The sequence below is a fragment of the Thamnophis elegans genome, chromosome 4 (genome assembly GCF_009769535.1).
Source record: "Thamnophis elegans isolate rThaEle1 chromosome 4, rThaEle1.pri, whole genome shotgun sequence".
In the NCBI taxonomy this organism is placed as follows: Eukaryota; Metazoa; Chordata; class Lepidosauria; order Squamata; family Colubridae; genus Thamnophis; species Thamnophis elegans.
The window spans coordinates 100,502,680-100,516,026 of record NC_045544.1 but is presented as its reverse complement, the minus strand read 5'-3'; the positions used below and the strand labels follow the sequence as shown (position 1 = coordinate 100,516,026).

At 35.9% G+C, this 13,347-nt stretch overlaps 1 protein-coding gene across 1 annotated transcript in view; it reads right to left on the bottom strand.

The window, feature by feature from the left end:
- Positions 1-3,435: 3,435 nt before the first annotated feature.
- MAP4K3 (mitogen-activated protein kinase kinase kinase kinase 3) overlaps positions 3,436-13,347 on the bottom strand; it is a 55,012-nt gene continuing 45,100 nt past the window's right edge. The window contains 12 exon segments of the mRNA XM_032215052.1: positions 3,436-3,523; positions 4,003-4,058; positions 4,730-4,799; positions 6,480-6,576; positions 6,665-6,733; positions 7,634-7,805; positions 8,524-8,595; positions 8,597-8,628; positions 9,515-9,573; positions 10,338-10,416; positions 10,419-10,454; positions 10,543-10,601. Coding sequence (XP_032070943.1) covers positions 3,436-3,523; positions 4,003-4,058; positions 4,730-4,799; positions 6,480-6,576; positions 6,665-6,733; positions 7,634-7,805; positions 8,524-8,595; positions 8,597-8,628; positions 9,515-9,573; positions 10,338-10,416; positions 10,419-10,454; positions 10,543-10,601 — 889 coding nt within the window.

The window sequence follows — 13,347 nt, the reverse complement described above, 5'->3', positions numbered from 1 at the left end:
AAACAATCTTTGGAGATAACATTGAGTCTTTAAGGCTAACCCCTCACCCTCATAGCAATAACAATAGGACTTAGATTTATATATCACCTTCACAGTCCTCTCTTAAGCAATTTACAGTCAGCACATTGTCCCCACAATCTGGCTCCTCATTTTACCGATTTTTCTTCCATACATTTCTTATTCCAAGGTAATTATTCAGAGGTAAGATATTCTTCACAATATCTTGTGGCTATTCCATGGATTATGTGCTGTTCCAATTAGTGTAATTGAATGTTTCCCCCTTCCTAGTATTTTGAGGAGAAAAAAATAAAAAAAATTACGGAGACTGGAACAACCTTTTTTGCAGTGCTCCAAAAGACCTCCGATTAGGAAAAATTCTATATTGTTCACCTAGTTAGGAGATATCATTTGGGAATTCTGCATCATTTTCACTTTCTAACACTCAAGGTGGAGTAGCTGCAGACTTAAGCCAGTTTACTGCTTATTTCTAAATTATGACAATTTGTAAGCAAATTACAGGAAAATTGGATCACATGACCTTGGGACAAGCAATGGTCATAAATATGAACCATCATTAAAAAGAGGAAGGTTTCAGCTCAAATATAGAAGAATGTGCTCTGTGGCTGGAAGCGAACCAGCATGAAAGGTTGGACTAGAATCAGGTCTGTCAAATTGATGGCCCGCAGGCCAGATACAGCCCACACAGGCCACACCCACCCTGGCTCTCAAAGGCAAAAAAAATTGAGAATTCACGCTCTGTCCCGCACACGATCAAGTTTGACACCTGTGGACTAGTTGATTTTTATGATCACTTCCATCCCCACAATCCTTTGATCCTATGAATGAGTACACACAGTTTAAGCCTTGGACCTACTGCCACCACCATCGCTGCAATGGAGCAGAAAATTAGCCAGGGCAAGTCATAGGAGGGGAAATCAAAAGCCAAGGATTCTATAAGTGGACTTCTTTAGATCCTAAAAACACTGTAAGATGTACTTATGCCACAACAGTTACTTTGTATTATGCAGTATAATTTAAAGGAAGTTAATTTAGTTATTAGGCTGTCTAAATTATTTTTTTACAACCAAAGCTATTTCGGTAAAAATATTCTTCCTCAATTAGCAAGTGCTTAATTTCATTGGAAAATTACTGCAGATGCTAATCCACATGAACCAACAACATGTTAAAAACTTATTTTACATTATATACATAAGGAAATATTCATTACCAACAATAATACAGACCATAATCAGTTTTAATGTACTTTGTTCTTACTTTATATCACAGTATAAAGAACATATACAAAAAAGTATGTATTTTCACTAAAACATGGCATCTACATATCGCACTGAAAGAATCAGAATAGTTTGCTCAAAACTAAAATTCCTGTGATGTGTTTATAACCATTTAATTTTGTGAGGGTAGTAACTAAATATTCTGGCTAGGTGTTAAGACATTAAGAGAAAAAAATGTGACAACAGTAGTAAGGCAAAACATTTTTTAAAACAAAAGCAAAATTCCTTAAAACAGTTGCCCCACCTAGTATCACTTTTCTCCAGAACAGGTAGTCAATATATGGCGTCCTTGATGGCAGTGGGTTGGAAGCATTCTTCTCTCAGAAAAACATATGTGCATGTTGCATGTTATGATTAGTGCCAGGAAGCTGTTATCTTCTACTAATTATTAATATACTCCAGTTTCCCTCACAACTGGCCTTAAAAGTTGTAGCTCAGCATCACAAGGAAGATAATATTTCACCATTCCTGTTGTTAGGGTACATATGAATTGCTGGCTTTCCTTCTTCCTGACTGAGAGGTGGAGCTACATTTGTTGTGAGGTTGGGAAAACCAGTTGCAATAAGCATTTCCTGTTTTAAACAAAATGCTTTCCTCTGTACTGATTTTTGTTTGAAAACTTTGTTGCTATGTCTGAGGAAGAGGAAAGATCCTTGACTCTAATTTAAAACCATTGATTCATATTCCTTGCTAAAAGAAAAGCTTCTGTCTACACATGGAATCCAGCAGGAGCCCTATGGCCCTATCATCCTATAACCGTGGTGGTGACCTATGGCACCTGTGCTTGAAATGGCACATGGAACCATGTTGCCTGGCATGCATGGCATTGCCCGTTTCTCTTCCAGGTTTCTGGCGCGCATGTGCATGCATCTATCAGTTGGTCTTCGTGTGTGCAGCAGTGCTGGAAACTGGAAGAGTTGATCTTCCGTTTTCTGGCGTGAGCATGTGTGCGGTAACCGGAAGACTAGCTGGCCACTGCCCATGTGTGCGCTGGAAACTGGAAGTTCATTTTCCAGTGCGCGCATGCCCCCTGGGCAGCTCCTCTTCCAGGTTGTGTCCCAGATAAGCGTGAGTGCATGCTCCCTTTTGGCACTCGGCACCAAAAAGGTTTGCCATCACTGCCTATAAGAATCAAGAGGAGCTCTGCAGATCCAACAGGGTACAATGGCAATTCATTAGTGATAGTCAATCTCTTCTTAATGAAGGAAAATGTATACGTTGTTGTAATGCAAGTGCTAATGAATATCTGCAAAGTACTGTATACAGTACTAAGGCCTTTTGCACATGGCTATCTGGATCTAACTCCAAATATTTAAACACTTCCACAGTGTGGAGTGCTGTGAATTTTTGCATGATAGACTCATCATAATAAAGCTTTGTATCATTGTACACACTTATAATTACACCAAGGTACCACTATTGGATTTATTCCCATTTCAAAATAGGTATTTTTCTCTCTCCAAGCATAGAAAATAATTAAGAGAATTTTCCTTAAATATAAAAATATAGGTGTTCAATTGGCTGGTTTCACAAAGAGAACTACCCAAATAAGCTAAAATTATAATGCCTAAATTATTTCCACAAATGTACTTTTGTGACTGAATACATTACATATTAACACTTTGTGCAACCAAAAACACCAGTGTACTTGCATAGAACTAAAAACAAGATTGTAATAGGATTACCGCCTTGATTACAATGTCTAAAAGATAAGATTTATTTATATTAGTAAATTACATAATAAAATACAATAGTGTTATTTAAATGTACTGTGTTTATCAATAGCATCCCATTAGTCCTTAAAATAGTACCCAAACACAATTTTCTGTCCTCAGCAAACTTTACATATCTGTACAAGTAAAACATTTTGTTCATTATCTACAGAAAAATCAAGAGAGGCCTCCAGTAATACACTTCAACAAAAAATACTGCATATATGTACAAACATTACATAATAGTGAATCAAGAGTTCTTTAGAATATGCTAATCATATGCATATCATCCGAGCAAGCATTCTTGTTCTCACTCATACTCATACACTACAATAAATTACAAAATAACTGTAGTTGGGATCCTTTCGCTTTTGTGCAATTGATGTCAGATGTATTGAAGCAGTAGTGTTTCCTTATCTTGCTTCTTCTCAGTAACTGTTCTCATGACCTGCCAAGATGTACAAGTTGCTATTGGCAGTAGGGTTATCTGTTGGTCTACTTTCCAGTACCACAACTCTGGGGAAAAAAAGAACGTCCCAATAACAATAATTTTGGCAAATATATCAAACCTTTATGAAAGCCCTTAATTGGGTCTTGCTTTCAGATTTGGGCAGGATGGAGCATGTGACACAACATAAACCAATTGAGAGGTTTTTTTTTCTTGATCTAATCAAGTATGTTGTTCTCCTTTATCCAATCACACCTTCAATGAGATAGCAGCTGCCAGGGATTAGTCACTTGCCCAAGTGAGATGACTAAAGGACAATAAGACACTGGCCAAATTCCTTCCCTATAAATGATGGAAGTCCAATACTTAAAGCTGTCCAGAAAAAAAGGCAAGCAAGAGAATTATACATAGCAAGTCTAGTGATTCCTGCTTCTCCTCTGCAAAAGAATGAGTTTCGCAGCTACTAATGTAATGAGTCCCAAGCTTAACAGATAATTTATTCCAAAACTACTCCTTCCTTATATGTTGTGATTGTGATTGATCATACCTGTCAGATCCAAGGAGTCTAAATATTCTTGTACTGTCAGAAATTTCCTGGGTGATCTATTTGAAAAATCAAATATTTAAGAGTGAAAGTACATGTAACAAATGCTCCATTAATCAACCTTGCAAGCATTTTACTTTGGAATATTAAATAAAATTAACTGAAGTCATATCTAAATTGAATAAATACATACACACATACACATATGTGGCTAACTACTAGGGCTACCAAATCTAGCAGAAATTTCTGGACATCTACTAGATAGAAACAAAACAGAACAGAAAACCTAAGTCTTTGTACTGATTGTCTCAACATTGGAAGCCAAGCTCTAGCAGCTCTACTTTTAAGTATTATTGCAGTATTTCTGGGGAACTGAAATTAATTCTATAATACACAAAGTGCTAAGTGACTCAAACTGTACAATTAAGTTTATGGTATATGTTATCATTATTTACCTCTTTTCCATATGGCGTAACTAAGGCTAAGGGAGTACTTTTAAGTTATTGAGTGAGCTCACAGAAAAGCCAATATTTCTACTGAGATGTTCTACTTAATATCTTGGATTGCTATGATTTTCAGCCATTTCTATGAGGGGAAATGTATTTACAGCTACCATAGTTTGCAAAATTATCTGAAGTTTCAGCTAATAAAAATACTAAAATTCTCATTGTGTTTTCAAATTATTTTTCAAGATATTTTTAAATATTTTTTCAAATCTCTTAGTATTTACCTCATTTGAACGAAAACTCCTGCCTTGCATTCCATGCTTCCAAAAAGCCAAAACGCTATCTTGTAAGCAACTGGCAGGAAAAAAACACTAATTAGATTTTATTGTCACTGGGTTCTAAAAAAACACTTTTTTTAAATAAGTTTTTTTTATTTTTCCAATATAAACATACTTTGTGGACAGTGCATTGATTGGGTCAGATCTTTTTTATACGTTATCAATAATAGTACAGATAGCATGTGAAATTCTAATCTTCCAACTTCAAACAATACTATTCTTATTTCATATTCCTTTTACATTTTCCTTTTGATTCATTTAAGAATAAATAACATTTCTTTGCACCCTGTGTTTATGTCATTCAATATTTTAAAATCACTCATTATTCCAAATGTATAGGATTACTAAGAACACCAATTATTAACAATATTCAGTCCATCACAGAAATATACCTCACAGTCCCCACCATTTCTAATCCTTCTTATTTTAAATTCATAGTATCTTTTAACATACTGTCAATATTAGTACTTCAGTTAAATTGTCTAGTCCTAAATTACCATCTACTAACCTAAACTTATTGGGGTTATGGTATTTTCCCATATATTTTCTCATTACCCATCATCTCTTTGTCTTTCTAAAATCCCTAAATTCCTTTCTTTTTTTAAAAAAAGAACACTTTCCTACTTAAACTGTATTGATTCCATACATTATTTAATAAACGAAGGACTGACGTTTAGGGTGCAAGACGTTTTCATCTTTTTCTTATATGTGACAAATTTGTTTCCTTCTAGTATCTGAACCTTCCATGTGATATCCAAAGTTGGATGGGCAGAATGCTATAAAGCAAATGCTATTTTGGGATTATATTATCAGAAACACTGAGTCCATGGGCACTAATTAACTCACTACATTCTATTTTGATCATGGTCTCACTTAAAATACTGTGTCCCTGAAGCCAGCATGGAGGAGAGCTATCAAGATGGTCTGGGGACATGAAACCAAGTTCTCTGAGGAATAGTTAAAGGAACTAATTAATTTTAACTGGCAAAAGAGAAGATTGAGGTGATATGCAACAGTAGTTTTCAGATATCATATGGTGAAGAGAGCGAATTTATTTTCTGTCACCCAGGAAGGAAGGATCAGAACCAATGAATGAATTTGAAATTCATTCAAATTACAGGAAAATAAGAGTCAGGTAAAGTATTAGCAATAGCAGTTAGACTTATATACTGTTCCATAGCGCTTTACAGCACTCTCTGAACAAGGTACAATGTTAGCATATTGCCCCAACATTCTGGATCCTCATTTTACCGATCTTTTACTGAAGGATGGAAGCCTGAATTAACCTTGATCACATTGGAATCAAACTCCAGACTGTGGACAGAGTTAGCCTGCAATATTGCACTCCAACTCTTGTAAGGCGTGCGGGACGCCTTAAGGAGCATGGAAGGCCTCATGTATCTTTTAGTTATCTTGCTTTCCAGGAATATTATAACTTTACAGCTTCATAAAGAATATTCCAATGAAAGTTTATAGTCAAAACATTTTTGGTTTCCCCTTGACTGGAAGGATATGATTGTCCTAATTTTATATCTGTTTTTAACAATATATGAAATGACTTGGCTTGCCACTAGAGACATTAAAATTGTGCATACCGATCATCTTTCTACTTGCAAATTTTCATCTATATAATGCAAATTTTCATTATATAATGTAGTGAAGTATTAGGATAGTTAGCTGCTAGGTTCATTTTTACTCACCTATTGATTCAATTTGGAAATCAAAGGTGAGTTCGGAGGACAGTTTTCGACTAGATTTTAATCTGCCTTGCAAATTTACAATTTTTATACAGCCTGAAAAAGTAAAAACATTTATTACTCAGCAACATTTCACAGTGCACCTTATCCAAATTTTTATATATGGATCATAATTGTCACTTACAATCCAAGCAGACTAAAATGGTATCTCTCTCCAGTTGTGTTACATGTACAACAGTTGTCTGTGTAGTATCTATAACCAAATACTGAGTTAACATTTTTAATATAAATATTAAGAAAAGTATTATGTAGTTAAGCTGTATCAATATCCTAACTCTCTCTGTGTGTGTGTGTGTGTGTATGTTACAGGATAATTTTTCTTCTTAAAAATATACCCATGCTACTTGCTGATTAGTTTGTAAATAAGAATCATTTTTTTAAAAAAAGGTGATGAGATGCAAGCTATCTTTCAAAGTGGAAGAACAGAAAATAGCTCAAGAATCACACTTTCCTCTAGCAAGCCTAAATAACAGCAGGAGATGGGATTCCAATTAGGAAGCCGATGCTTTCCCTAAGATGGCTAAAATGGAGCATTTTTTATTTCCTATTTTCTTTTGCTGATGGAGCAAGATGGTTCATCTCTCCCAGCAAGCATGAAGGAGAAAGCAAGAATGATATCCTTAATATGAAGATAATGCTAAACAACAAAGAAGACAGAAATAAATGAGAGGGGAAGCCTGATAAATTCCCTTTGTCCCTTGGATTACAAATTTTCCATCCTCTTCTAAGCACCCAATGTCTTCCACAAAGGCAAAGAACAGATAGAACAAAGTTTAAGTTCCTTCTCAGGGTACAACTCTAATCAGAACCAATATCTCACAATATTCAGTGGCTGAAGAAAAAGAACAGACAAATAGTATTTGTTCAGAGATAAGACATTGTGTGAGCCAGATAGAGGGTTGATCCAAAGAGCAGTAATGACTCCAAATATACGTAGTTTAACTATTAAACTATCTTGGATTGGAAGTATTATAAACCTGGAATCTGAAAGTACAGAAATTTAAAAAAAACAAAGCACAGAAATCCAGGATATAGCATAGTAATATAATCCATTAGTGTGCAATTTATGGAATTATCATAGGAAATAACACACCTGTTTCTGTAAACCATGAAGAGGTAGAATTTGGATTGATAGTTTCAAATTTCACTACTTGGTTGAAATCTCTTCCTTTAGTGACACCAACACAAACCAAAGGGAATTCCTGTTCAGGCACCACAAGCATTTCAAACAACCTCAATGGACATGGTACAGGAAAGTCTATGTGCTAAATCAAGAAATATGTTATTCACAAAGTTATTATCAAAGTAGAATATTAGTAAATTATTTCAACAATATATTACAATAAAATAGACTTTCATTCTGTTAAGATATTTTTTTTAGTTTTAATCCTCCTTTATGAAATAGATCAATAGGTAACATTCTAAAAATAAAGTTTTAAAGGAGATTTTGGTTTTGCTGTTAAACAAAATGTCAAATATGATCCTGTGAGGTATCTGAGAGGTAACTTTGAATTTCTAACTATATCTCACGTCTATAGATAGTGCAAATATAGAAGCATGCTAACAAATCCCTGCTTCCTAAATGTGGTGGATTCTTACCAAGCAGGGAAAAGGTGAAAGAGCAACAGTCTTCCCTACATGCCACTTTGGGAAGTGTCCTGTGCCAGTGACAATACTGGAAGAATATTTTTCTCTTTTGGACAACATGTTGGAAAAAATTAGTTTTATATCCAAGGTAATTTTTGAACAGTTCCCAGGAAATTATCCCTCCACTTTGCTAACCATAAACATCCCCCACCCCCAAACAATAACAACATGGATATAGCTCCAGGATCTTTATTCAGGCTGAATTGCTGTGAAGATGTTTTAACCTCATCTTTGTTAATAACATTGCAATAACTGCTGGTGCTGGTACTACTACTAGTAATAATCTCTCCCCCCTCCCTTTATTCTTAGAATTAAGTTGCTTTTAAAGGAACCTACCTTGATTAACATGAATTTCTGCATTGGTTCAACCCATTCTAGTAGAATAATACTAGACTGTAGTGCCCCCAGAAAGGTATTTGTGTCCTGTATAAGGATTCCTCACTGAAAAAACAAACAAACAAAACAAACAAAACCAGAGCAGTCTTCTTAAAACAGGGCTTTTTAAATCTTTTGCTATCTCTTTATTGTAATGTTAATCTACATAACTCCTCTAAAATCCAAACACCAAATGAATGAAAATGCCAATGAACAGTATAATGAAAGTTTGAGGAAGGTGGATTCATTGTAACAATGTACAACTAAAGGGATCTTCACATCTTCCTGGACTTTGTCTTCACCTCCCCAAGTAAACTTCAAGTTTAGAAAATCCTGCCTTAAGAGTAAGCATGGACAATGTATAAATTATATATTATGCAACACTAGAGAACTGGGTATCTGCATAAAAAGCTAACATGAAACTGTTGTTATTCTCTAGCTGTAGCCTTATTAGACATGAAAATATTATAAAAGGGCCATAAAACTATCATAATTTCTATTTCTACTGTGAAAATCATATTTTGAAAAAAAATCCTAGGTAGGAATGAATATTTTCCTTCCTTGTCTGCTAAGACAATTACCTGCATGGAACCAATATCTCAAGTTCATGTATGCCTATCGTAAGATTCTATATGGAATATATAGAAAAATATACGGGAAGATGTACACATGTGCTATAACAGTGTATGTTAAGGATAGGGGGATAAAATCCTACTGCTCAATTATAAATTTCCCAGGGAAACTCAGAACCAAAATATCCCATTCCTACAAATTCTTCCAGCCACAGAAAATTTGATTTTGCACCCTGTTCTGCAAAATGTTTCTTCACAGCATAGTGCATGTACACCATCAAATTGCAACAGAGACATTAAAATAGTTATTAAATGTAAAATATACAGGTGTATATTATAAAAAAGTCCACACACTGAAATGAAAAGGTATCCTTACTTACCCACACAACATTTTTGACACCATTTGGTATCTGGGATTTTTGTAGATACTGCAAACTTCCTAAAATTCATAAAGACAATAGAAATTAATATCATATTTTCCTCCAGATATGATCCTATTACCTGAGCCTTGATTTTGCTCCAAATCAATTGCTGGAAGTAGAGTGGTAGGGAGGTACATTTAATTGTAACTGTGTACTACACAAATAAAACAGGTTAATTCTACTCTGTAAAATATTAAACCATCAGCCCCAATACTAAAGACTTAAAGTCCTAATCTATAGTGCTTACAGAGAAACTTAAAAAAAACCTCAACTGAACTTTATGTGAAGAAAGACTGTAAATTTCATTCCTTGTGTTGTAATTGATCTGGCCTCCTTCCTGTGTAATCCTTAAGAATTCTGTTTTCTAACCTGGTGACTGGGAAATTCTAGGAGTTGAACTTTACATATCTGAAACTTGATGAGCTTAGGAAACAGAAAAAGAGGACAATGTTCCCTCAACTTTCTTTTTAAAATTAAAGTCTTTTAAGATTTTCCTTTTCAAACTCAGAGTTCCATGTCAATGGCAGACTAATTCTAGAACTCTTTCCAGAAGTTCAATTCTGAACGTCTCAAGGTTGATTCAGCCGTCCATCCTTCTGAGGTGGGTAAAATGAGGATCCAGATTGTTGGGGGCAATATGCTGACTCTCACTTAGAGAGAGCTGTGAAGTGGTATATAAATGTAGTAAATTGTTCTCATCTACTTGTGAGCCATTTTAAGGACTCCATTTAAAAAAACAACAATCCCCCCAACAATATACAATACAATACAATATTTTTACCTGGGAAGTATTCTGTCAGGTAATTTATGTGCTGGTATAGCCACTGGTAACTTCTGCATTTGCCGTGCATAGTCAAATATCCTGGCAAATTATGAGAATAAAGCTGAGAAGCTTTACCTATAAATAAACGGGTATATAAAATTACTTTACAGACCAATGTACTAATATTTACAAGGCAATGGTTTTTTAAAGTGAAATGACCTACCAGATATTGACAGCAAGCAATTGTTCATTACATATAGCCATGTGCATCGTCGGGGGAAATAACTGATAAAAGGAAGAGAAATAATTCTGAATGAGATAGATGATATACTTGATATAGTAAGCTGTTATTAGACATCCTGTCTTCCACTTCCTTAGTGCACATATTTTCTTGGTTGTTTATTAAATCTATAATCCACCTTTTAATATATGGTTCCAATAAAAAATAAATGTAAAAAGTGTAAAGTTAAATAGTTATGGTTGATTTATTATTAGATAGACTGTGTCATCCAAAGTGTCTTATGCTTCAACTCATGGATTTAAGGTGGAAATAAGGCATTATATTTTACCTTCAATCATACTTGGGACATAACTGTCCCATGACCTGGACTGAGATGTACAAAAGCAGTGGATATAGAGTCTCTGATGAGACCACAAATTCTGAGTAGGGAGATGGGTGGCATTTTAGCACTTTCTCTTTAAAACAATTCCCTTAACCGTTATCTGAAATTATAGTCTACATTCCGGATACCTGTATTCATATTTCCACATTGTTTTATATTTCTATAATTTGAAATGGATATACAGTAATTAAATATAATGAAAGTAAATTTAACAATTAGTGTATACCAATGTTCCCTCTATTTTTTTTTCAGTGTGTGAGGATAAGTATAGTGTTTGAGCGGCACATTTGCATGCCTGAGCACCTGAATTTTTTTCACAGATGTTTCATAGAGCATTTGATTTATAGGATCTGAATTGGAATGGAGAAAAATGGTTTTGTGCGTGTGTATGTGTGTGTGTGTGTGTGTGTGTGTGTTTGAGGTGAGCGAGGGATCCGGTAAGGGAACTGCGCCTATTAGAAAGGTAAATTATTGCAAACATGATCAGGTGAAGATAAGTATGGGGACAGGTTGGGCAGTAGAGAGAAAGTGATAAAAGAATGGGAGAGAGGAAGAGAGGAAGAAAAAAGAGGGAAGAGAGACAGAGAATGAGAGAGAAAGTGACAGAAGAATGGAAAAGAGAAAGAGAAGAGAGACAAAGAGAAAGAGGATGAGAGAAACGAAAGAGACAAAGAGGAGAGAGACGGGAGAAGGAGAGAGAAAGTGAAGGAAGAATGGAAAAGAAGGAGAAAGAGAAGAGAGTCAAAGAGAAAGAGGATGAGACAGAGAGAAGAGAGGAAGAGGAAAGAGTAAGAGACAACATCTCATTTCACTCTGAGATGCAAATATTCTCCTTGATTGGTAATTTTATTTGTCCATTTACTATCCAATACTCTTATTTCTCCTTATGTTCATCAAGAATTCACTTCTTTTTATTGAATTTATCACAATACCTTGAGAACTTTTTCAGCATAGCTTTACAGCTATTTAAAATATATAGTAATTTAGGTCAAGTTTTCAGAACATTAGTCTACTTATAAGTCACTAAGTGCAAAGAAACAGAATTCAGAAAGTTGGCTTCCCTTTTTGTAATTGCCTATTGTCTGCTTAATTTTCTACCTACATTTTTGATAACTGATATTCACTGTTGACCCAAGAAGCCCATCGTAGAAAGAAACCCTATGAACTTTGTTGGGTTTCCATGGAATTAAGTTTGATCTTTTATTCAACCATACAGTAGCATATTCTTTCTAAGTAGGATATAATCAAGATAGTCCATAATTGCCTATCAATCTAACAGTATGGCGATTGACAATTTCTTTATATTTCAATGCTAACTCTTTCAATCTTAAAGGTTGGTGAAGAGAAATTCAAAAATTCTTTTAAAGAGGAAAAAAAATGCTTGCACTATTGCATCCATGGAGACATGTAGGACAACACATGTTGTGTTGACAACATGGAGACAACACAGAGAGAAACAAGTGCTAACTCTGCCAACCAACTAACTCTCTCCCTCTCCTTCAGAGAGGAGAGGAGCAAGGGAGGGAGGGGGAGGGGGGGGGAGGGAGGGAGGGAGGGAGGGAGGGGGAGAGAGAGAGAGAGAGAGAGAGAGAGAGAGAGAGAGAGAGAGAGAGAGAGAGAGAGAGAGAGAGAGAATCCCTCCTTCCTTCAGCCCAACACTCTGGCTGGCATCCCAGCCAGACAAGAGGGATTGCAGAGGGTCTCCTCGAGTCTAGGGCAGCGAGTCATTCGATGGGAAACTTGCCTCTTGGAGGGAATGACCCAGCTTGGCTCCTGCTTTCGATCTGCCACCCAACGACTCCGAACGGAGAAGCGAAGAGGCAGGAGAAATGAGGCAGGAGAGATCAAGCGGGAGCCAAGCCGGGTCATTCCTTCCAAGAGGCAACTTTCCATTGAATGACTCGCTGCCCTAGATTCGAGGAGACCCTCTGCAGTCCCTCTTTTCTGGCTGGGATGCCAGCGAGTGTGTTGGGCTGAAGGAAGGAGGGATACACATGCTCCCTCCCTCTCTCCCTCCTCTCTCTCTTGCAAATGGTAAATCCAAGCAGCCACTGCTGGGAGCCCGTCCCATGCCTTCTCCCAACCCGCATACCCCTTCTCTCAGCTACTTTCTGCCTTGTGGACCTAGAACTGTTTGCTTCTCTAGGCTGGCTCTCCTCTCCTATTATTGTGGAAGGCACCTCACAAAACCACTGGGCGGCAGTTGGAAACTGCGTAATTTAGAGGGAACATTGGTGTATACTCAAGTATATTTATTGGTTGGCACTAATAATATTTTGATATAGATAAACTATTAAGTTGTCTGCAGTTTAATTATCTATTTTGGGTAAATCCAATGCTTTACATAGACATCCAGATTTTTTTCCTGGATATTAAAAAAATATTTTATTTAAATCAATTAATAG